The sequence below is a fragment of the Dromaius novaehollandiae genome, chromosome 3 (genome assembly GCF_036370855.1).
Source record: "Dromaius novaehollandiae isolate bDroNov1 chromosome 3, bDroNov1.hap1, whole genome shotgun sequence".
Lineage (NCBI taxonomy): Eukaryota > Metazoa > Chordata > Aves > Casuariiformes > Dromaiidae > Dromaius > Dromaius novaehollandiae.
Window position 1 is genome coordinate 69,321,387 of NC_088100.1, and position 23,250 is coordinate 69,344,636.

Sequence of the window (23,250 nt, forward strand, 5' to 3'; positions counted from 1 at the left end):
AACTGTGACAATTTATCCCAGCTGTAAATATCTTTATGTACTTAGGGCCTATTTAATACACAGCAGAATGAATCAGGAATGCTGCTATTGAAGCAGCCCAGTCCTCACATATCTAGCCAGTGATCAGAATCAAGCTTATCTTGTCTGAGGGATAAAGCATGCTGGATAAATCTTGCTGCTGATTTCACAAAGTGGCTATGATCTAAGAATCTCGGTATAGTATGTGTGACATATATAGAACTGGCTGCCTAACTGAGATGAGCTCTTAATAAAAGTACATCAGAACTGAACTCATCAGGCTTGATTCTTCCTGCAAACTCAACAATAACCCCATATCAGTCAGTTGTGTTACTTGAGGGTAAAACTGTAAAAATCATTCCAGTCAATCAAGGAATACTTTTGCCTAGGCTCTACTAAGATAGAAAGTTGTCAAAGTTTTGATTTGTTACAGCCTTTACTCTGCTTCTTAGACTCATAATTCTCATAATTCAAGTTGTCACACGTTACACACTGTAAGTGCTCTCAAGCTGTTGGGCAGCAACAGCACTACAACATATAGAATAGATCATTATCTACAAGACTTCTAAAAATTATTATGCATCCTAATTTTTATTAACTTTTGGTTGAAATCAAGTAGAAACGGTTATAAAGTCATCTGTAACTGAATGGAAATAAACAGTTACCTTTTTAATAGCCCTTCTTTATTTTTTAGGGCCCTTTTTATAGGCCCTATTTTTAAACAGGCCCTTTTATTATTGTTTAGGTGGTGATGCATTCCTCTGGAGTCCTTGAGCTTCATATGAAAAAAAGTGGCTTTAAAATGGAACCTGGTCAATACATCTTTCTGCACTGCTCATCTGTCTCACAGCTGGAGTGGCATCCTTTCACACTCACTTCAGCTCCTGAGGAAGAATTCTTCAGTGTTCACATAAAAGTAGCTGGAGACTGGACTGCCGCCCTCTTCAAGGCCTTTGAAGCAGAGGAAAAAGCTTTCAGGGAACTCTGGATGTTACCAAGGTTTGAATAATAAAAAATACATTTCAAAATGTTAATTTTACATTTTAAAATAAATTTTAACGTTGTAATTTTAATTAATTTTGTGTGTATTCTTTGTGACACAGTATTAGATCACAGTCCTGGATCCATAAATATGTCATTTTGCTAAAGAGCTATATGCAAACATGGTCATGATCTTAGACCAATGGCTATCAGGAAGACCTGATGACTAATCCAAGATTTAAAGTCCATCTGTGCTTATATCTATATCTATATCTATATCTATCTACATATGTATCATCTGTATCCATAGATATCCATTTCGATAGGTGGGTATTTATGAATTCAATTAAAATGACATTAGAAGCTATCTGCTAGCTATTTTCCTGAACACATTCTCCTGATGGCAGCCATCACCTGCTATCCAAATGTCCAGTTGTTCCTTTAGATATTCTGTGGCCCCAGAAACTTCTGCTGGATCCTTACTTTTTTCCAGCAGTCTCTCTCAACTCTGTTGCTGGTGTCCAAAATCTGTTCCAATTTACAAAGGTTATCAGCATTCAAATTCTGTGTCTTTGGCAAACTAACGCAAACAGGTTGATTCTTCATTGGTACAAGTCAACAGGGCTCCACTGAAGTTAATGGAGCCACCTTGCCTTATGCTAGCTAAATATCTGGAAATACATGTAATGAATTCAAACTATTTAGCTATTTGCTGCTGTAGCAGAGATTCTAGGGAAAGAAAACGGCCTGGCACAGGATAGTTTGAATTCTAGTGGAGTATGTAGGGCCCAGACCTGAAAAGGCTATTTTTCCCCCTAGAAAATTGGTTTTGATGAGGGAGTTCTAGTAAAGCTGAGCAGCAAAGGACACTTGTTTAACTACATTTATATAATTTAATGGCACCTGGATGCTAAAGAACATTCCCCTAAAAAGCTTATAGACGCCATCAAGCTACCCAGGCACACTAGAATGTGGTGGCACAGAAGAAAGCCTGGTCCAGATCTTGCATTATATCAGTTAATAAGAATTAGAAATGAAAGCTGTGCCTTTGTTAAAGGCAACTAGAATGAGAAGTATGCCATTTCAGCAGAACTGGGACAGAAATGGTCTGAAGTGATTGACAGCCAGTGCGAAGAATGAGAAAGAGAAAAACGTTATCAAATGTTGCTGGCCACAATACAGGGTTGAAATTAACGGTGCTGTCATATATGAAGACCCTTCTTTTTAATCTTGTTAGGATGCCTAATGCCATCATTCAGTTGCTTTCTTGCAACATATTAAAAAGAATATTTCAATAGTTAAGCTAGCAATAAAGCAAAAAGTTTTTTCATAGGTACCAGTATCTAAAAATAATAACCAAATTGGTGACTATATTAAAAAATAACATATAGCAAAAACTGAGCAGAAGACAGAAGACATTCAGCAACTTAATTGTAAGGTAAGGTTCTAAAAATAAAATACGTATATTGTAATTAATAAAGGAGGACTAAAATAAAATACACATACATTTATATAGGTAGAAAAGACTATTAGCTGTGATTGCTGGTTAATTTGAGAGATAAGACCATCGAACAGACTATTACTACAAAAATCATTAAATTCCATCTTATGTTTCTTAGGGCTTTTTGGCTCACATTATTACCATTTTAGCACATTGTCCCAGAATCTTACTCCTCTTAGGGTTAGAAAAATTCCTGCTGATTAGGAAGTTTAAGTTTCAAAAATAACGCAAGAATCCTCTAATGTTACTTTTTCAAACTAAATAGTTTCTCTGCCTTCCCCAAACATACAATACTTCTTTCTAATGGAATTGTGTAGATAGACATAAAGAATGTGGACAATTCAAACCATAGTTAGAAATATTTTACATCCCTATTTTCTAGTCCTCTCTTGGCATATGCAGAGGTAATTTTTTTGCCACTTTATTTACTATCTTCCTACCTTCCTCCATGCTCTCTAGATCAAATGAATGGGTTGTATAGATTGGTTTTATCTTTTCCCTCTTCCTCCTCCCTATTTCTCCGAGTCTTTGAATTAGTCTAAGCTTTCTAGCTATGGGAACCACAAAGCGTTCTAATAGATTATGAAAACTCTGCCATTAGAGGGTTTAGGAGCAGACTGACTAGACAAATATCTGTAAAGAATGACTTAGATAAAATTGATCCTGTCTTGCAGCATGGAGATAGATTCAAGAATCTCTTGAAATTCCTTCCAGATCAATTTTTCTCAATATGTTAACAATAATGAGAATTGCTACCAAGCTCACATTGAACTATATAGAGCGTTTACCTGAAAGCAGTTCTTAGATACCTGAGGCCAAATCTTCAAAAGTTATCCTTGAGCAGCTGTTTCAGATTGCACTTACAGACCACTTGAAATATTGAAATAAAAACAAACCTTGTGACAAGTACAAATGAAAGGGAGAATGCTAAGACTTTAGGTACACTTAAGGAAAGCAACAGTAGGGTTTCAGATACGTTGTGTCCCTATATTTGTGTATACCATTGTTTGGTGATCCTCCTTTCTTTTCTTGTTAAAACATTTCATTCTCTGTATGTCTGCATATTTGTTTGTACTATTTAAACTGAATTTTTAAGATGATTCATGCAATAATGAGCACAAGGCAAGAGGAAATCTGGAAGAGAGGAAACTCGTTTTTTCTGAAAATGGGTGTTAGATTGTGAAACAATCTTCCAGAGAAGGGAATGGAAGCTTTCCCATTTATGTTATTTAAAGACAGACTGGACAGAGCATTCAGAAGTATAGTGTGTATTTACATTCCATGTTTCTAAGGGAATGGATCTGATTATTCAATACTCTTTTTCATCTCCAATTTTGACTGAAGCGAATGCTTCGACATCCACAATGCTGATTATTGGAGTAAGCAACATAAACAAGTGGTTCTGCTCACAAATTTCCCTTTTATGCCAGTTACTAAGTACAACATTATTGCCAAAAATGTATTTTTTGAATTCTGGTTTCTCTGAAAGAGCTGAGAAAATAGCAGTTTCCTTGCATATAATGAATTTTTTCTTGCTTTCTCTTTTATTACTTTTATACATATAGACAACTTTTCAAAATGATTAATATAATCTGTTCCTGTCTGCTTTGATAAATACAGTACAGAAAATAAAGCTCTAAAAACAGGATGCTTTTCAGTAATTCATAATTAAATATGCAAATTCCACAGCTAAATTTGGACTTGCATTAATATGACTAATCACATTCCAGAAAGGCATAAAATTGCAATTGCATGCTTAAATAGATGGCCAGGCCCCAAAACCACATGGGTGCTCTTGTTCTCTCATTCCAGGAAAAACAGTTGCTTTGCTATTAAATGGCACCCTCTGAAAATTAAATGCATTTGTATGTGTAATTCATGTGCCAGCTTAGACATGTCTCTCTTTCATTTTAACACATTCAACAGAAGCCCAATTTTTAAAAATGTAGCCCAACAGGTTTTAACTTTTACATCCCTTTGATATGTTGCTGACTCTTAACTAAATGTCTTGCTGCTGTAGATTGGCCGTGGATGGACCATATGGAGCTGCAACTACAGATGTTTTTTACTACCAAGTGAGCATATGCATTGCGGCAGGAATAGGAGTCACACCATTTGCCTCTATTTTAAAATCCATTTGGTACAAATGCTGCAATCCTAGCACAGTACTGACGCTGCAGAAGGTAGGTGGGAAAGTTTATCACTGTGTTAAAAAGTTCCACAAATGAGTTTATTTTGCCAAAGTTGAAAAGGTGATTCAGAGCCAGAGACTCACTTGAGTGCTCTAACTCACCCCCAGCAGCAGTCACTCACAAGGCACTGAAAAATGGAAAAACTAGCTTCTTCATTTAGGCACATAAGGCTGGAACCTCACGTGAGGTGATGTGAATAACCTCCTCCACTCCCCTTTTTGCAGGTGCATTTGCACAAGTCCCCTTTCTCTCCTTCCTTTTCCTACACCTCTCCTTTGCTGGCTCTGCTCTTGTCTGACCCCTCAGGGAGCCAACCTGGATTGCTACCCCAGGCAATACTGGGTTGATCCATTTCTGCCAGGGCAGGGAGCAGAATCTGCTAGCAGACAATCAAGCAAGGCCCAGAGCTGCCCCTGAAGCAGGCAGAGCTGGGGCCAGGGGGCTCCGAGGGGAGAGAAGAACTGGCCTTGTTACATCAGTAAACCTCAACTTGCCTATCTACACCCTCAGCTACTTTTCCTTACTGCAGCTTTTTTCTACCTCCTTTCTGCTTTCCAGCTGTTTCAGTTGCTGTTGCATGGTGGGGTCTCCTGAATTCACTGTCATTTCCAGATGGAAGAAGGTAGCCTTTATTGAAATATTTTTTTATTAAAAGTTACGGAATCAGTTTTTCAGTAGTAATTGGAAACAAATAGGGAATGTCTCTTGCAAATAGGTAGGTAGGTAGGTAGAGTGTTAGAAATTTGTCCTCTTTCCTACAGAAAAATCCTGTAAGTTCATCTCAGACAGTCCTGAAGGGCAGAATATGCTCCTTGTCCAGCTGCAGGTTTCATGAGGGCCCTTTGGCTGAGTGTCCAATTCAGATGCTGCATTCAGGACCTATTAGCTGCTTTTGTCATCTTGGAAAATCAGAAGGATATTAGTCAGTATAAAAGGAATACAAAAAGGCCTTTTAAATGTGGGATGAGGTGTGTATATCAAGATGCATATTACTGCCTGCGAACAACTTTATTTAATTCATCGAAAAAATATATTGGGGGCTATAAGGCATGGATGGTATCAGTTAAGTTAACATACTCTTGATTTGCTAACCTATTATATGTTTTTGCTAAAGATACATGAAGCAGCACTGGGTGAGGATAGGTGAAGAAGAGATAACGATGAGGTAGGATGAGGCATAAGAAGGTAATGGAAAAAAAAATCAGAGTTAAATGTCCTAGTGTCTATCCATAGTGGCAAGTGGTAGCTCGTGGACCCTACAGCTTCTTTTAGCTCGTTTTCCAATGTGAAAGCTGAACTGGGAACTGTTCAACATTTCACATTTAAGGACAGATGTTGAAATTGCATTTGAGTGGACAGATCTCTGAGAGGGTCAGTGCATATGGAGCTGATTGCAGGACCAAGGGGCTGATCTTTATAAATGAAAGAGTGTTAAAACAGGTATCTTAATGACAAGCTGCCACTGAAAAAGCATCTGGGATTTTAGTAACTGAGGAGTTTGAGGAGAGGTTCAAATTGCCAGGGGGGATCTTTGAGGTAGAGAAAGCATTGGGAAGGAAGGGAAATAAAAATGCAAATATGTACTAGATTTGAAAAGAAGTGTACTTGCAAACATTCCCATTGTACCAGATGGGTTTTTTTCCACTAGAAGGAGAGTGACATATATGTATATATGTTATACATGTATATTCTGTATATTATATATGTATACATGTAAAATTGTTATTATTACCATTGCTGTTGTTATCTTAAGGGGAAAACAAGCTGAATTTAACTATGCATTGAGAGTACAGTTACCTCAGGGTGTTCATCCGTAGATTAGGGAGAATCCTGGGTAGGTGCACCTACAGAGCTACATGCATGGTGCATCCTACCAGAGCTTTTTGCTATAAAAAGTTCACTCTATCTGAATTCCTGTGAAATACAAATATATAATGATTTCTATATATTCTTTCTCTACATCTTGGCTTCTTTATTGGTGCCGTGGGAATAGTGATGCTTATTTTTCACAGGCGTTATGAAGCTAAACTTCATCAGTGTTTGTAAAATATTTTGAAATCCTGGATGAAAGGTGCTGGGGAAGTTCAGTCTTACTTTAAAAATTTAGCAGTCATTTTAGTGAGAACGATTAATCTCAGGGTAGCGCCACATTTTTTTTCCATTGGTTAAAAGCTTCCACTTGTAGTATAATTACAAATAATTTAATCTTCCTCAAAGTATTCAGCACTCTCTTTCTGCCATGATGAGTACCATAGAAATGTCTATTAGGGAAATAAATAAGAGGTTTTTCTTTTTTTAACAACTTCATTTTGATTTGAGTACAGCTATCATTAGGCTTATTGAACTGATATTTCTTAGTGTTGCCCACATACGGTTGAGATATAAATACTCATAGCTTCCATAATGTCTGCAGCTGTATAATTTAAAAAACGTAGCAAATCAAAAGGAGTACTCATTTATCTAATTGATTCTTCACAACTAAATAGCCTTAGAGCCTTCAATTCCCTACCATTTTTTGAGATGAGGAAGGGAGCTTCTACTAGTCATGGCTGGACTGTTTCTACTGGCTTTAGCTATGCATACACTGAGCTTTTCCTCACATTAGTGGGTCTCATTTTTCAGATCAATTGCTGTTGAAACTGATGAAATTGTACTGATCCATCAGATGCTAATATGAGCAAACATCTACTTTCTCTTTTACCCTATGTAAGGACTTAAAAATGATTGTACTGGGTCTTGCCAAAGATCCAGCTAGCTCAATATCCTGTCTCCAACAGCGGCTGTTCATGAATGCCTAGGGAAATGCATACAAACTGGAAAATCATATACTGATATTTCTTTGGTGAATACATTTTCGCCTTTGAGCAACCTGCAGTTCAGTAATGTCTTGATACAAGAGCTGTATCTTTGTATTTAATAACCCTTAGTAGATTTTTCCTCCATGAATTCGTCTAATTGCTTTTTGAACCCATGTAGACCTTTGACAACCACAGCATACTGTGGCAATAATTTCTAAAGTTCACCTACATATTGTGTGGAAAACAAGAATGCCCTCTTATTTGTTTTCAACCTGCCCATTTCCTACCAGAAGTAATGTTCTACTTTGACTCGCACCCCATCCCACAGGCTTTTCAGCAAAACATTTTTGTCTGAGAAGCTAAAAACTCTAGGCTCTTTATGCTGTCAAATGTAATTGTATTTCTGAGCTATCTTTGAAAAGCAGCCTTTGCCCCAACAGGGTTGACTGCTAGTTGCTGGCTGGTCTTGCCAGCCTACCTAATCTCCCGAGGATATCTCCTAGAAAAGGATTTCAAGGCAGAAGAGTGTAGGCCTCTTGCTACACATTTAGGGGTGTGAATTTGAACCTTGTCCTGCATTTATATGAAAGGCTGCCTGCTGTCACCATAGCTCTAAATTAGTGCCTTGTTGTTCAGGCTGCCAAATCCCACTCCCCAGCGTGCCCTGGGCTACAGGCACTGCTGCTTCACTCTACTGGCCCAGTGGATCAGCTAAGTGAAGGCAAGTCTCTGACTGTTTTTGGTACACTTCAGCCCATGGGTGATGTGGTATATTCAGGAGCAGGCAGAACTGGGGTTTTGCAGACAGGTGCCCAACTGTAGGTGTAAGAGAGTAGCAGGGAGCAGCTTTATGTCCAAGGGGGAGCAGCAAGAGCGAGCGATGAAGGTTCCTCCCTGGACATTCCCCTGTTCATCACCTTTTACACCTCTTTGCTGAAGAGCTGGCTTTGCTCAGAGGCAGAGCTCCACTTCTGTCTCCAGTGAGGGGGGAGAAATAGATGGATGGTCATCAACAGATAATTATTAATGACTTTCCATATGAAGCTGATTTACAAAGTATTTTCTTTCACCTTACAGGAAAGATGCATCAAAGCTCTCGCTCTTGTCTGCTGTACAAAATTCAGGATGGGGGAAAACAGATGATAAATATGCACACACCACAAGGGAGTAGAGTAGTACAGAAATAAGCGACTACTCAAAACCCTGCATTACGATCTGATTAATAGCAATACTGCATCTAACTCAATTTGCAAAAAGAGCACTTGGAAAATTTAAGACAGTTTACTTGGGCAAGCCATCAAGCTGATGAATGTAGCTGATGGGAGTAGGGTGGGTGGAGACTAATGAAACATAAATCTAAAACAGATTTTTAAGGGTCCTAAATAATTGCACAGTCAGTTAATAGTATGAGGCTTACAAGAAAAAATACAGGATTCAGAGTAATTGTTTAATTATAGAAATGTACTGATGCTGGCTTTATTCTACAGTGTTAATAAGGATGAATTTTATTGTGTGTTTATTGTATTTTAATTATATATGTCATATGTTGTGCTATACTATGGACGCTAAGCGGAGAGAAAGGAAAAGCCCTTTGTAAACAGCATTTATTTTAACATATTAGACTAGAAGCCCTCCTTGGTCTAAGGCAAGAGGATACTTCTTCCCCCATAGGCCAGCCTTCTTCACTAGCTTTTTTTTTTCTCTTAAAGACTATAATCATGGCCAAAAATACTTCTTGTAATGACAGTCTTTATTCATTACCAAATGCTCTCCACTTCTAACATGTGAAAATTACAGGCAGTGCACTAGGTATAGCTTCAGCAGATTTGCACCAGGGATGAGCTTAAGGAATTTCTGTGGTTTTGGAAAGGTATTTCCTTTCTCAGGAGAACTGTGCCGGAGGCAGTTTGACCTGATTTGGTTGGACTGGCTGCTATCATGACAGCTAGGTCTGGAACCAGTCGGTTAAAACTACTTCTTCAAGCTCCATACCCTGATATTCTTGTCCCCATTTCCAAGACCCATATTGCCGCAGCTCATCATCTGGCTTTTCTTATTCCTTCCCTGAATGTACTTGGCTCTTAATCCTGCCCACATGCTCCCAGTAGCTACCCTTAGCACTACTCATTATTCATTTAGGAGCACACACCTCCTCTCCACACACATGTACTAAATATACACTTCCATAAAATGAACTGCTGAAAAGGCTCGAGAAATAAGATGATCAAATAGAGGTTGGAGAAGAAATTTCTCACTACAAATCAACAGCCACAGTGTAATGCAAACTGACAGCACTCTGTGGCCTGATTCTCGAGGTGCTGAGGACTTGGGGCAAGCAAGGACTTCAGAATTCAGATACAAAAACTACATAAAGGTTAAGGCTGTAAATCATATATAATTCAGGTAATTTAGAATAATGCTGTTGTTACCTACAAAAATGAAAGGCTATAGAGTCAGTAGGATTGCTTTTCCTCATAACCTATGCCAGTGAAAATCAGCAACAATCCCCTCTGAAGCAATATGATTATATTTAAGGTGAAATGTTGAAACAGAGTGGGAAAAAACAAACAGGCAATAGGGTTGACATTGAAGTTCTGCAGATACTCCTATTCCTGGCCTATAAAAATATCCTACTTTACCCAGAATTTCATATTTCTATTTCCTAGAATCATACCTTATCGATATTTCTAGTAGAAACCACAGATGGTCCCTTACAGTACATTCAGATCTAAGAAACTTCTCATATCACTGTTAGTCTTTTTCACCAAATCTCCAGCGAAGCATGGTGTTACCATATTTCTCTTCTATCATCTTACCAGAAGTCTGACAACCTAGTATATTAAATATTCTGGAAATTTCCTTACAGCTTCCTGGTGTCTGTCTTCTCTTGATTTTTCCCTTTGGAATTGTCTAATACACATCTTCTTCTTACTGATCCTATGGGAAAGGGCTGCAAATTCCAAATCACCAGAGCTCCCAGGCTTGCCTTGGGATCAGGCTTTCCACTTACTTTTGATACTGAGGTATAATAAAAGACAAGCGGCTTGGTGAGCACAAATAGAGATCAGCTGGATAAAAACTGAGGGATTTTATAACACAATAAAAAAGCATGGTCACAATAAAAAATGCTCCAACTGTCCATTAGGTATGGGTTTATATGTTGTCCTCCATGCCATTCCTTTTTCATCTGAAATTGTGTAGTTTTAGGCATCCTCCACGTTTGTGAAGTATATAAGTTATAAGAATGGAAAACAAATTTGTCTTATAGTTATAATTGTGGTGCAGCAGGGTATCAGGGTTTTGTCTGGGCACACACCCAATGCATTGTAGATATTCATTCTCTAGGTGGTCCAGGAGCTCTCTATATAGTCCTCCACACAGATGGACTGATTTGAGACAGTGGACTGACTTAAAACCTGGTGATTGACTGAACTCCCAGCCATCTTCACAGCAAAGACTAACTGGTGGAGGAGGTCTCCAGATGGGAATTTCAGACTATCCTGAAGATTCTCTGAGGCAGCTGCTGCTCTGCCTAGGCAAACTGCATGTTTCAGTGTGTTAATTAAGATACTGGGTGGGTAATCTGACCAATCCAGAGACTCCACAGGCAGTTCTGGCTGCAAAATTGATCAGCTTGTGCATAGAGAAGACACATGTAAATGATCAGCGGAAACTGTTTCTGCAGAAATGGTCACATCGGACAGTCTTTTGTACATAGTCAGGTAGTTAGAAGATGCTTTGTATGTAGTTAAGATAATCAATCGCAATAGATCATGCATGTGCTGGAGTTGTCACAGAGGTGCCTGGGGCAGCTAGATATAAGATTTGAGCAGAACAGGGGTGTTGGGGATTCTCACCTGATCCCGCTGAAGATGCCACTGTAAGGACTCTTACAATAAAGACTTCCACCACCATATGGAGAGTGACCAACCAACTCATTTGAAAGACCTGATTCCCTATGCAAGCATTATCCTATGTCAAGAACCCAAGAAATTAGCTTTTTTTTTAACAAACACTCTGTTTATGAGTGTCTGTGCAACATATGAGGAAGATTCAGAGAAAAGCCACAGAAATGATTAAAGGATGGAAAATGTGCCTCACAGTGACAGATCCCAGAAACATTTGGTTTTCCATAGAGAGGACTATAGGATGACTTGAGCCCAGCCTCTAATTTCTACCCGGGGAACAAAGCTTTAACAATGGGCTCTCCAATCCAACAGACAACAGTAAAATAAGATCCAGCAGATGGAAGATGAAGCTAGAGAAATTTGGATGAGAAATACAGTGCACTTTTTTCACAGAGAGGAGGTTTTTAACCATTAGAACACCAAATCATGGCATAGTGGTTGATTTTCCTCTTTGGCAACTTTAAAATTATAGTTTCATGTTTCCTTAGAAATTATATGCTCTAATTTAAACATGAAATTAAAAAAGAACTAGGGACATCCTGTGGCCTGTTTTATATATGGTATTTCAGTTGAAGAACATAATCATACCTTCTGACCACATCAATTGTTAACCTGTGGCATAAGGTCTTGAGAAAATAGAATTCCTTGCTGTAGTGCTAGATGAAACTGAAATTCCCTTTTCAGTGTAACTGAAAATCAATCCAAATTTTTTAAGAGTAATCAAGTTATTTGCAAGAAATGCAGGATTAGGTATTATATATTAAAGTTGAGATGCACTGGCAGAGGGACATGGGAAACTTGTACTTTGCCTATCTTTATTAACACATTAATATAGTCAGTCTTCAAGATGAAGAAGAAATTGTTTAAAAGATAGAAACTCTACATCATCAAAATGACATGTGATTATGTTTAAGTTTACAGTTGAGAAGAGTAGCACACCATACGGTTGATGATTTGACTCAGTCATTAAGAAGTTTTATTGAAAGTTTGCTTCTTTTTAAATCTCTCTACTTTTATCTGACAGGTTTATTTTTACTGGATTTGTCGAGACACATCAGCATTTGAGTGGTTTGCTGATCTTCTATCCTTTTTGGAAGCAAAAATGGCTGAAAAAGGGAAGAATGATTTTCTAAGTTATCATATATTTCTTACTGGTTGGGATGAAAGTCAGGTAATAATGAAGTTCTTATGAGCCTGAGTTAATGTACCTTGCTTTTCCAGTATGGTAACATATGGAACAGGAACAGCTGAATGAATGATGGATGAAGCAGAGAGACAAAGAACTGTAAATATAAAGACACCAGGCTGCCTATTTCCATCTCATATTCAGGAAAATAGGAACAGAGAGATCAGGCCAGTGATCCTTCCACTCCTGTATCTTGTTCTGGGTAGTGCTGATTACCAGATATTTTAGAGGAAAGTACAGAAGGTCTTTCAGAAGTTTGTGAAGGGACATTCTGTCCACACATCTTTCTTTAAGTAGGTCCTAGCATTTTGCTTTGAAATACAAAGAGTTGTATAAAAAGTGTTGGCTTTATTTATTCTTAATATTTATTATAACTTTTGTCGTGCATATATATGTCCAGTTTGAACCCTGCTGCACTCAAAACATTATGGAAATGAATTTTATGGACTAATTCACATTGTTTAAAAAGGTATTTTCACAGCTTGGCTTTAAAATTAACATCTTGTAATTTCATTGGATCATCCCACCTTACGGCACTTAATTCTTAGACTGGGTGGATTTTATTCAACTCCTTTAGTCTTTATCTAGACCCAAATGAGTTGATTTTCTTTCTTTTTTCAACTGATCACTCACAGCACACTGCAAATAGACTTAGGTACCTAGCAGAAAAACTCTCATAGGAAACTCCTTGCTCTAGTGTTTTATTTCCTGCTGTTTCTATTGAATGAAAGGACTGCCTAGTAGAGATAGAAAATAGAAGATGTCATAGAGCACTTCCCTTCCTGCCTCCCCTGTCAAAAAAACATTGTTTCTTTCTGCTTTCCTTAGGGTTTATGTCAGGTAAAGAGATATGTGCATAAAACTGTATTCACACTTGCTATACAACTAATACCTAAGGGAGTGTATAAAAACATCCTTTGAAATGAAAAATCTACTCCCATTGTGAAGTATATGGCACTTTTACCAATCTTATACAACCCATGACCCTGTGTTAACAGTATCACAGGTACTACCTAACACCAGTTTTGAAAGAAGCTATTCAAGAACCTAACAGAACACAAAGCTGCCAACATCCTTCAGCTGTCAGCATTCCACTTCCTTCTTGGACAAATGTCAGTTCAGAAGTTTGGTAGGGAGACAACACTTCTTGCTGGGATGACTTTTGAAAGTTCCACTGCCTTCTCCCCAAACCCCTTTATCCAGTCTCCTATGAGCCTGCAGAAGCACTTCTGCAGTTGGGCCAGTCCACCCCAACCCTGAACCTACCCTTCCTTCTGAAGACCCCAAGCACAAAATATTGTTATCCCACTTCTAAAAGGTTGTGGGTGAAGAAGAGCGCGTTTGAAAGGTTGCTTCTCCTACTCAGACCAAGTCCAGGGAACTGTACTTGGCAACTGGTCCACTACCTTCTGGTAGATCTTCCTATAGGTCTTTCCTACTTATCTTTAGGAAATCCCAGTTCATCACTCCTCTCAATGAGAGCTTCAACACCAGTAATATTTGAATGATGCTCAACTTAATTTCTCCTTTAGTAAACAGCAAAACCAGCATTTTCCCCTAGCTGTCTCTCCATTTAGATGACCAGTAGTTGGGTGAAGCTGAACAAAAGCCGGAGGGACAATTTACATCTAGTACATGCAAGGGTGTTTAGTTTTCCGTCATAATGTTTATTCAAAGCTTCAAGCACCTTGTGCATTCCCTATTGGAATTGCATGGACAGATGTCAGATGTCTCTTTTTAGCCAAGAAATCATGCTCCTTGTAATGTCCTTGAGCTTCCTAGGCATCAGTAACACAGTAAGTTGTATGCAGGACTGACACCAACAATCCTAAAAAAGTTCCACTTGACGTGAATGGAAATAGTCCATCTACTGAGTGGCACAATTTTGCCATAAAAGTTTCACAAATCTCACCCCCTGCACACCACTCACTAAATACATTTCAAGTTCTTTCCTACACTATTCTAAGTCCTCCATGACATTGGCCCAAACTAGCAAAAAAATTCTTTTAGAAACACGACCTCTTGTGACAGCTGTGCTTGACCAGAATAGAGTTGTCAAGCAACAAGGAAGACCCATTAGCCCAAGAGTGCATTCCTAGGAAACATACAAATTTTGGCAACCACTTCTGCAAGAGGTGCCTAGTTCATGCTATGGCCTGAATGCAAAACCCTTTTTAACACAGCTTTCCTCCAGTAATTTCTTGACAGTGATAGCAATGATGATAGTCTGTAATGAAAACAAGCATATTCATCCTACACAACAACAATACAATTAGGGGAGAGAGAGTGGTTTTGTTTCCAAGCATACCTGGAAAGTATTCAGAAGTCTTGGTTATGGGTACAGCAGAGGATCTATGAGAAATAGTAAATGCCCATGAAAATCAGGATTTGGTTTCTTGGCACCAAGAGCTATGTAGCTGACTTAATTCAGCACTCAACTTCAGCTGATCTACTTTCTGTCTCTCCCTCCACCTGACGAGAAGAGACAAAACAGTCAGGGTTTTACCCTTGAAGACTTAGTACATATGCTATTATCTTCTCCATGAGCAGCAGAAAAAACAAATGCTCTGGACATACCTAGAGTTCCTAAGGTGCACATAATTTCTAATATTTGTCATCAAACATGACTGCATTAAACTTTCTTCCCTTTCTTAAACTTCAACTCAGCCTTAAAATGGTTGCTGTCCCTTCAGTATCTTCAATAAAGGAAATGTAGGGTGTGATATTCAAAGGCTGCTTAGAGGTTTAGGAATCTAAGACCTGCCTGCGAAAGTGATTTAGGCACCGAGGGCAATGCCACTAAAGGTAAGTATTTAACTCCAACTTCTTTCAAATATTTCATCTTAAGCAACTGAACACCTTTGAGGTCCGGGGCCTAAGTCACTTTTCCAAGTGCTTTTTATTCTTTTAGCCATTTTATGCAAACTTCAGAGCGTACCTCTCCTTCTCCCTCTATGCTGGAGCGCAGCCATTTGATAATTATGCAATTTTCTTTCCCTAATTAATATTTCTATCTTTCATTCAGAGATAGTATTACTGTTTTCTCCTCTTCCTTGGAATATACATTGTTGATTCTAAAATGATTACCTTGTAAATTTGCCTTTAGGCTACTCACATAGCCCTACATTATGATGACAAGATGGATGTAATTACTGGTTTGAGACAGAAGACCTTCTATGGAAGGCCAAACTGGGACACCGAGTTCAAGCAACTAGCTGAAAATCATCCTAGGTAAGGCAGGTTAGCTTCTAACCTTGTTATGTAACTCTTCTCTCAGCATAAACAGCGGGAGGAAGGGAGGGTGAACCTTTTTAAATGACCCTTTTAAAATAATTTAGTTTTTTGCTGTGTGGAAAGAAGATTTATGCTTAATGAAGCTTTTAATGAAGAAATCTCGGAAAGAGAATGCCAATAAAATCTAATTTTTGGACAAGAAAATCTAATATTTAGAAGTATTTCAATATCCTGGCCTTTGTCCAGATATAATTGAAACACACAATCCAATTACTGTTCTGCACAAAGGACAAAGTAGCATTAATTTCCCTTGAAGATGGTTATTAAAGAGATAAACTGTGATTTTTTTCTTATGATGTCAAGGATATGTTTGTTCCCCTAACATATTTGGCTACTCTTGCAAGACTATGCTGTTCTGTTATTAGTTCCTCTCTGCTGGCAAAGACAGTTCATTTGAACTTGGTGGATTTGCTAGTGGTCTGTGAAAAGCTTCTTTGTTCCTGAAAGCCTTTGAAGCAAGAATTTGAAATATTTTGTGTTCAGCAGTAGAAAATTCCAGAATCTTTGTGACTCTTTATTATTTCCAAACATTTACCTTTTAATACAAAATAAAGGCCTGCACTTGGGAGACAAAGATACAAAAAGAAAAGGAAGAAAACATTTTTTTAAGGATGAAAAAGACCCAAGAAAAAGCTGAAGGGGGGGGGGGGTGGAGGATCAAAGAGAATACAGTAAGCTGCAAGAATACCATAAAATTGCAAAAATAACAGTAATAGAAAAACCACTTCATAGAGGTCAAAGTGAATACAATCAGGAAATACAAAAGATTAAAAATAGAAAAAGGCCAAGAGTAGAAAATATGATTTTTGAAAGACCTTTTAAAGTGACTCTATTGCAATAACAGAGCTTTTAAAGTTATAGTTGAAATATTATTGTTTTGTTATTTTTCTTAAGTACAACTAAGAAAAATCTGATTTTCTGATGCTCAGGGAAGAAGATGGCCATTAACTTTCCATACTGACTATTGTGATATTTGCTTAGAAAGCCAGCATTAAAGTTATAGCAGAAATTATATTTATAGTTACATATTGTATTTATATTTGTAGAATAGAACTTGTATATGTAGTTATAGTAGAACTTATATAGTAGAACTTGTATTTATAGTTATAGAAAAACCTGTATTTGCTTCTAAGTCAAGATGTACATATTTATGGTCAACTTTGAACCTTTTAAAGAAAACACTGCATGAAATAAGCATTTCCTGGGCTCCTAATGCATCCTGAAGAACAAACACCCAAACTTTTCTTGGCTTGAGTTACAGCGGGCTAAAGATGCAGAGAATCTTGAGAGTTTCTGTTGTGTGAAGGAACAATCAGCTCTTATGAACTGACTACATTTTGAGTCCCTGCATCTAGGTCCAGGGAGTCTCTCTTGGCTGCAACAGTGTCTTTTTGCAGATTAGCAGGAATATACCACTCTAGGTTAACCTAGTGTAATAGAGCACTAGAGCAATACTAGAGCACTACTTCTGGGGACAATGGCTTTGGAACCAAAATCAGATCTACAGCCACTCCTTTACAGGAGCAAACTTTTTGAAACTCATGCTGTCACTTGTCTCTTACATGTTGTTTAACTAGATTCAGCTTTCCTCGGTAGCTCAGGAAGTGTGTGTTTCTGTGTGTGCATACATACGTTTTTAAGGAAGATGTGCTGCATATCTGTTCTTAAAAGCTAACCCTTTAAGGCACTGCAGTAAAGAACCAGGGTTCCAGTTGCTTGTAACAGTCATGAACACAGTTCGTGTTTTTAAAAGAAAGATTTAAAAAGAAATCAGACATTTAAAAACTGTCCATATGTAGAAAAGTGTTATAATTAAAAAAAAGAAAATTAGAAAAACTCAGAAAAAACTGACTTCTGTCCATTTAGAAAAAAAAATAGCTGGAGAAAAAGCATAGAAAAATTTCAGTCCAAGGAATGTGTTCTTTGCCCTTGTCTTTACTTCTCTGTCTTAAAAAGCTAGGAGGATCAAAACTAACAATCACCATTTAAAATAATATGTGACCTCCAAAGTAGCGATCCAAATAAATAATGAAATAAGAGGCAATAAACACTGAAGTATTGAAGGAGTTATACAACAATCCTTGGTGACAGTAACACAAGACTTTTGAAATGTATTTCTTAAAAAGCCATTTCAAAATTTGCAAACAAAGCTGGAGACTGCCAAAAGGTGCATTTTTCTGTTTGGTGTGCTACTTTTATGTTTCATTGTTATTGTGATTACAGCAACAGTATTGGAGTATTCTTCTGTGGACCCAAGACTCTCTCCAAGATCCTTCAAAAGATGTGCAATTCATATTCATCAGTTGATCCAAGAGGGGTTCAGTTTCACTACAACAAAGAAAGTTTCTAGGCTGTGCTTCTCAACTGTATAATAGATATTACCAAATAGTATTTTTTCCTCACCTTCTCCAGTCCTCTACTCATGTGGCTGCATTCAGGCCAGATATTAGCAGGTGTAAAATGAAGTAGCTGCACTGACTTCAGTGGAAAAATTTTATCCTATGCCAACTAAAGATTTGGACCCCATCTTTAATCTCTCCTTTGAAGAACTGCAGGGCTGATTCTCCATTGCTTACTCCTCTATGTGGTGAATCCACCTACAGCTGCGTGAAAATAAATACAAATCACCAATCTTTAAAGAAAAATACATAAGTAAATTGGACATTTAAAACACTACTTCACTGTTGTGTATAGTCAAACTACTACCGCAGGCTATCCTCTCATTCCACTTGTTTACATGTCCAGCCATTCAAAGTACTTTCCTTCCTGTTGTTCTAATTTCTCACTTCTCCTTCTAGCCTCTTACTGCACATCACCCTTTGTACCATAGCAATAATGTTTAAATAAACACTGTTCACCAAATTCCTTTTGCTCTGCACTATGCACTATTTAAACCTGTTTTTTCTGCAGTGTGGTGGTACTTGCCATAAGCTAGTATCTTCAGAAGGTTAATATGTTGAGTAAACTCCAGAAATTTTTGTGCTCAGTGAATGGCTCCCCCAAGACAGGCAACTGAAACTGCGGGAACAAGTTTCAAGTGTCCTTTAAATGACACACTGCTTCACAGACACTGCAGAATGGGCTTTAAAAGATACAGAATTACAGATATCACAGAGTTGCTGAGGTTGGAAGGGACCTCTGGAGATTGCCTACCCCAACCCCTCCAACTCAGAGCAGGGTCACCTAGAACAGGTTGCTCAGGGCCACGTCCAGATGGTTTTGAATATCTGCAAGGATGGACACTCCACAGGTTTCCCACCCTCTGGGAAACCTGTGCTAGTGCTCAACCACCCTCACAGTAAAAAAGTTTTTTCCTACCTTTTAGTGGAATTCCCTGTTTTTCAATTTGTGCCCATTGCTTCTTGTCCTGTCACTGGATGCCACTGAGAACAGTCTGACTCTCTCTTCTTTTTTATTTATACACATTTTGTATTTATCCATCACGTATTTATACACATGCATAAGATTCCCCGGAGTCTTCCCTTCGCCAGGCCAAACAATCCAAGCTCTCTCAGTGTCTCCTCATATGGGGATGATGCTCCAGTCCCTTTCTGCTGGATTCATTCCAGCATGCCCATGTCTCTCCTGTACTGGGGAGCCCAGGGCTGGACACAGCACTCCACGTGTGTCCTCACCAGAGCTGAGCAGAGGGGAAGGATCACCTCCCTTGACCTGCTGGCCATACTCTGCCTAATGCAGCCCAAAAGGCTGTTGGCCACCTTTGCCGCAGGGCTGCCTTGCTGACTCCTGGTCACCTTGCTGTCTCCCAGGACTCTGAGGGCCTTTTCCACAAAGCTACTTTCCAGCCACTTGGCCCTCAGCCCTGTACTGCTGCTTGGGGTTTTCCTTCCCAGGTGCAGGACTTTGCAATTCTCCTTGCTGAACTTCAGGAGAGTCTTCCTGGCCTATTTCTCCAGCCTGGCAAGATCCCTCTGAACGGCAGCACAACCATCTGGTGTATCAAACACTCTTCCCAGTTGTGTATCATCTGCAGACTTGCCAAGGGAGCACTCTGTCCCATTGTCAAGGTCACTAATGAGCCGTTAAGTGGTATTCCTCCCAGTCTTGACCCCTGGGGACACCACTAGTGACTGGCCTCCAGGTGTACTTTGTGCTGCTGATCACAATCCTTTGAGCTCGGCAGCTCAGCCAGTTTTCAGTCCACCTCACTGTCCACTTATCTAACCTGTACTTCATCAGCTTGTCTATGAGGATGTTACAGGAGACAGCATCGAAAGCCTTGCTAAAGCTGAGAAACAACTTCAATCAGGCATGATTTCCCCTTCATAAATCCATGCTGACTTTTTGTTGTCAATATGTTTGGAAATGGTTTCCAGGAGATTTCCAGGAGGAAGCCACTTCCAGCTCCATCACCTTTCTAGGAATCAAGGTGAGGCTGACAGGCCTGTTGTTCCTCAGATCCTCCTCCTTGCTCTTCTTGAAGATAGGAGTGACATTTGCTGTCTTCTAGTCCTCTGGAACTTTCTCCGATTGCCACAGCTTTTCAAAGGTAATTGAAAGTGTCCTCACAGTGACATCGGCCAGTTCCCTCAACACTGGTGGATGCTGAGGTTCCATGTGCATCAGGTCCCATGGACTTGTGTATGTTCAGTTAGCTTAAATATTCCATAACCTGATCCTCCTCCAACAAGGGTAAGTCTTCATTGCTCCAGATCTTCCCACTTGTCTCAGGAGCCTGGGATTGCTAAATGTTAGCAGTAAAGACCAAGACAAAGAACACATTTAATACATTGGCCTCTCCAAGTCTTTGGTCAACAGGTCCTCTGCTCCATCCAGCAGTGGGCCAACTTTTTTCCTTGTCTTCCTTTTGTAGTTCATGTACTTGTAGAAGTCCTTCTTGCTGCCCTTCATGTCTCTTGCCAGATTCAACTCTCAGTGGGCTTTGGCTTTCTTAACCCCATCGCTGCTGCATGGCATTGTCTCTATATTCCTTCTGGGTCACCTGTCCCTTCTTCCACCTGTGGTACTCTTTTTTATGTTTGACTTTTGCCAGGACTGACTTGTCCATGGAAGCCTCCTCCCACCTTTGCTTGCTGCTTGACTTCCTGCACATTGGGGTAGAGTATTGTTGAGTTTTGAGTAGGTTCTCCTTGAAAATCAAGGTCCTCTCCTGGACCTCTCTCCTTTACAGGACTGTATCTCAAGGGATCCTTCCAAGCAGGTCCCTGAACAGGCCAAAGTCTGCTTGCCTGAAATTCAGCACTGCAATCCTGCTATTTGCCTCACTTCCTTCTCTCCAGATCCTGAACTATACCATCTCATGGTTGCTGCAGCCAAGGCCGCCTCCAACATTCACATCCCTGACCAGTTCTTGTTTTTAAGTAAGAGGTCCAGGAGACCATCTTCCCTCATCAGCTCCTCAATCATCTGCATCAGGAAGCTATCAGCAATGAAATCCAGAAACCTCCTGGATTACTTGTGCCCTGCTGTGTTGTCCCTCCAGCAGAGATCAGGGTGGTTTAAGTCCTCCATGAGGACCAGGGCCTGTGAATATAAGGGTTCTTCCAGTTGTCTGAAGAATGTCTCATCTACTTCTTCCTGATCAGGTGATCTGTAGCAGACACACACTAAAACGTCATCTGTGTTAGTCTGCCTGCTAATGTAGGCCATGACACAAGATCTCAGCTAGCCCCTCACCTGTCCCCAGGAAGAGCTCCATGCATTTCTGCGGCTCTCAAATACAGGGTGACTCCCCTTCCTCACCATCCAGCATTGGTATTCCTAAAGAGCCTGTATTCATCCATTGCAGCACCCCAGTCATGTGAGCTATCCCACGGGGTCCCTGTGATCCCAATGAGATCATAGCCCTGCAATGGCACACGACCTCTAATTCCTCCTGTTCATTCCCCATGCTGTGTGCATTAGTGTACAAGCAATTCAGAGTCATGCTGATTTACCAGAGGAGGTGTAAGAGCTTCCCTCATCATGGTCTCCCCTCAGCACCTCCTTATTTGTGTGCATATACTTTGCGTGGGCCCTCTTCTGCCCTGTTTTGTTGATTACGAGGTCTCTCCTGTCCACATTGCCCTGCACCTTTTGTTTGCCAGCCCAGTCCACCACCTCCCCCACTTTATTATCAGTCATCATCTCACTCCTTCACTGGTTCTAGTTTAAAGTTCTCCTCACCATCTTGGCCAGCTTGTTGCAAAGGTTCATTTGACCCACTTGGGCAGGTGGATCCCACCTCTTCCTGGCAGCCCTTGATCTTCAAAGAGGGTCCCATAGTCATAAAAGCCAAATCCCTGCTGTTGACACAAGCCAAACAACCCGTTGTTGACCCGCAGGATCCAACCCCCACCAAGTTCCACATCATTTCTAAAAAAGCTTTTTATTTGGCTGGTTGCAGAAATGGGAGGAATTATGTTTGCATCCCATTTTATCACACTTGCACCAAGCTGACAGCGTTGAGAATGGTGTATCAAAATCCCATACACATATTGCTGTTTAGCATTTTTAACAAAGTCTAATTCATATCTGCATTTCTTGTTTTTAAATCTCCTGTGTAACTGATCCAGCTTTTCCTCATAGGTCACAGAATATGGTATTCAGAATAGTTTTATCTGTTCTCTGATATACTGACATAGCACTGAGAGGCAGATACAAAACAGTAAGTCAACTTTTCGGCTCTGCAAACCTTCTGCTGGCAGGTGCTAGAAATCCTGAAACACAATTCAGAGCAGCTGCAGAGCTGCTGTAAACACTGTTGTCTAACAACTGTGTTTCAAACAGCCCATCCAGGGCCCAGTGTTCCCTGGGGCCACATCTCCTAACACGCTGGGACTAACATAAAGCTGAGCACGCCATCTGTACAACCTGTAATGCTTTCTCTAAGAGAGATCTCCAGCTGGTTATGTCAGCCAGCCTTACAGCATTTTGTACGTCAAAAGAGTAAAGCAATGGCCTCCATGAGACCAGAATCTAGTTCTTTTTCTTTCTTTACTCCTATCTTCTGGTAGTTCTCATTGGCACAAGAGTTGCCATTTCTATAGTTCCTATCCTCTAGAACAGTCTTTCTCCTCACAGTCTTGTATTGCTTATCTTCAAAGACTATCTGAGCATGTCATTACTACCTTTCTAGAACTGAATTTGTCTTGCTCCTCCAAGTGTTATTTATATTCAGCTTTGGGACTTCAACATTGTCAAGCATTTGGAACACAGGATCATTTGGAAATGGGGGGGGAGGACAAAATAAAAACCTTGTAACATTTACATAAATTGGAAGAATGAGAAATTTTATCCTTATTAAAATAACCTTTCCACTTCCCCAAGAAGCATACAAACTTAAAGAAAAACTACACTAGAGTTGGACTGAGGTATAACATAGAGTTCACTAGGATCACATAATGCATTT

At 39.5% G+C, this 23,250-nt stretch overlaps 1 protein-coding gene across 1 annotated transcript in view; it reads left to right on the plus strand.

The window, feature by feature from the left end:
* NOX3 (NADPH oxidase 3) overlaps positions 1 to 18,540 on the plus strand; it is a 40,219-nt gene extending 21,679 nt beyond the window's left edge. The window contains exons 9-13 of the mRNA XM_026122219.2: positions 764 to 1,017; positions 4,521 to 4,683; positions 12,423 to 12,569; positions 15,691 to 15,815; positions 18,102 to 18,540. Of these exons, the coding sequence (XP_025978004.2) occupies positions 764 to 1,017; positions 4,521 to 4,683; positions 12,423 to 12,569; positions 15,691 to 15,815; positions 18,102 to 18,228 (816 nt within the window). The 3' untranslated portion in view covers positions 18,229 to 18,540. The remainder of the gene's footprint in view (positions 1 to 763; positions 1,018 to 4,520; positions 4,684 to 12,422; positions 12,570 to 15,690; positions 15,816 to 18,101) is intronic.
* The last annotated feature ends 4,710 nt before the right edge of the window (positions 18,541 to 23,250 follow it).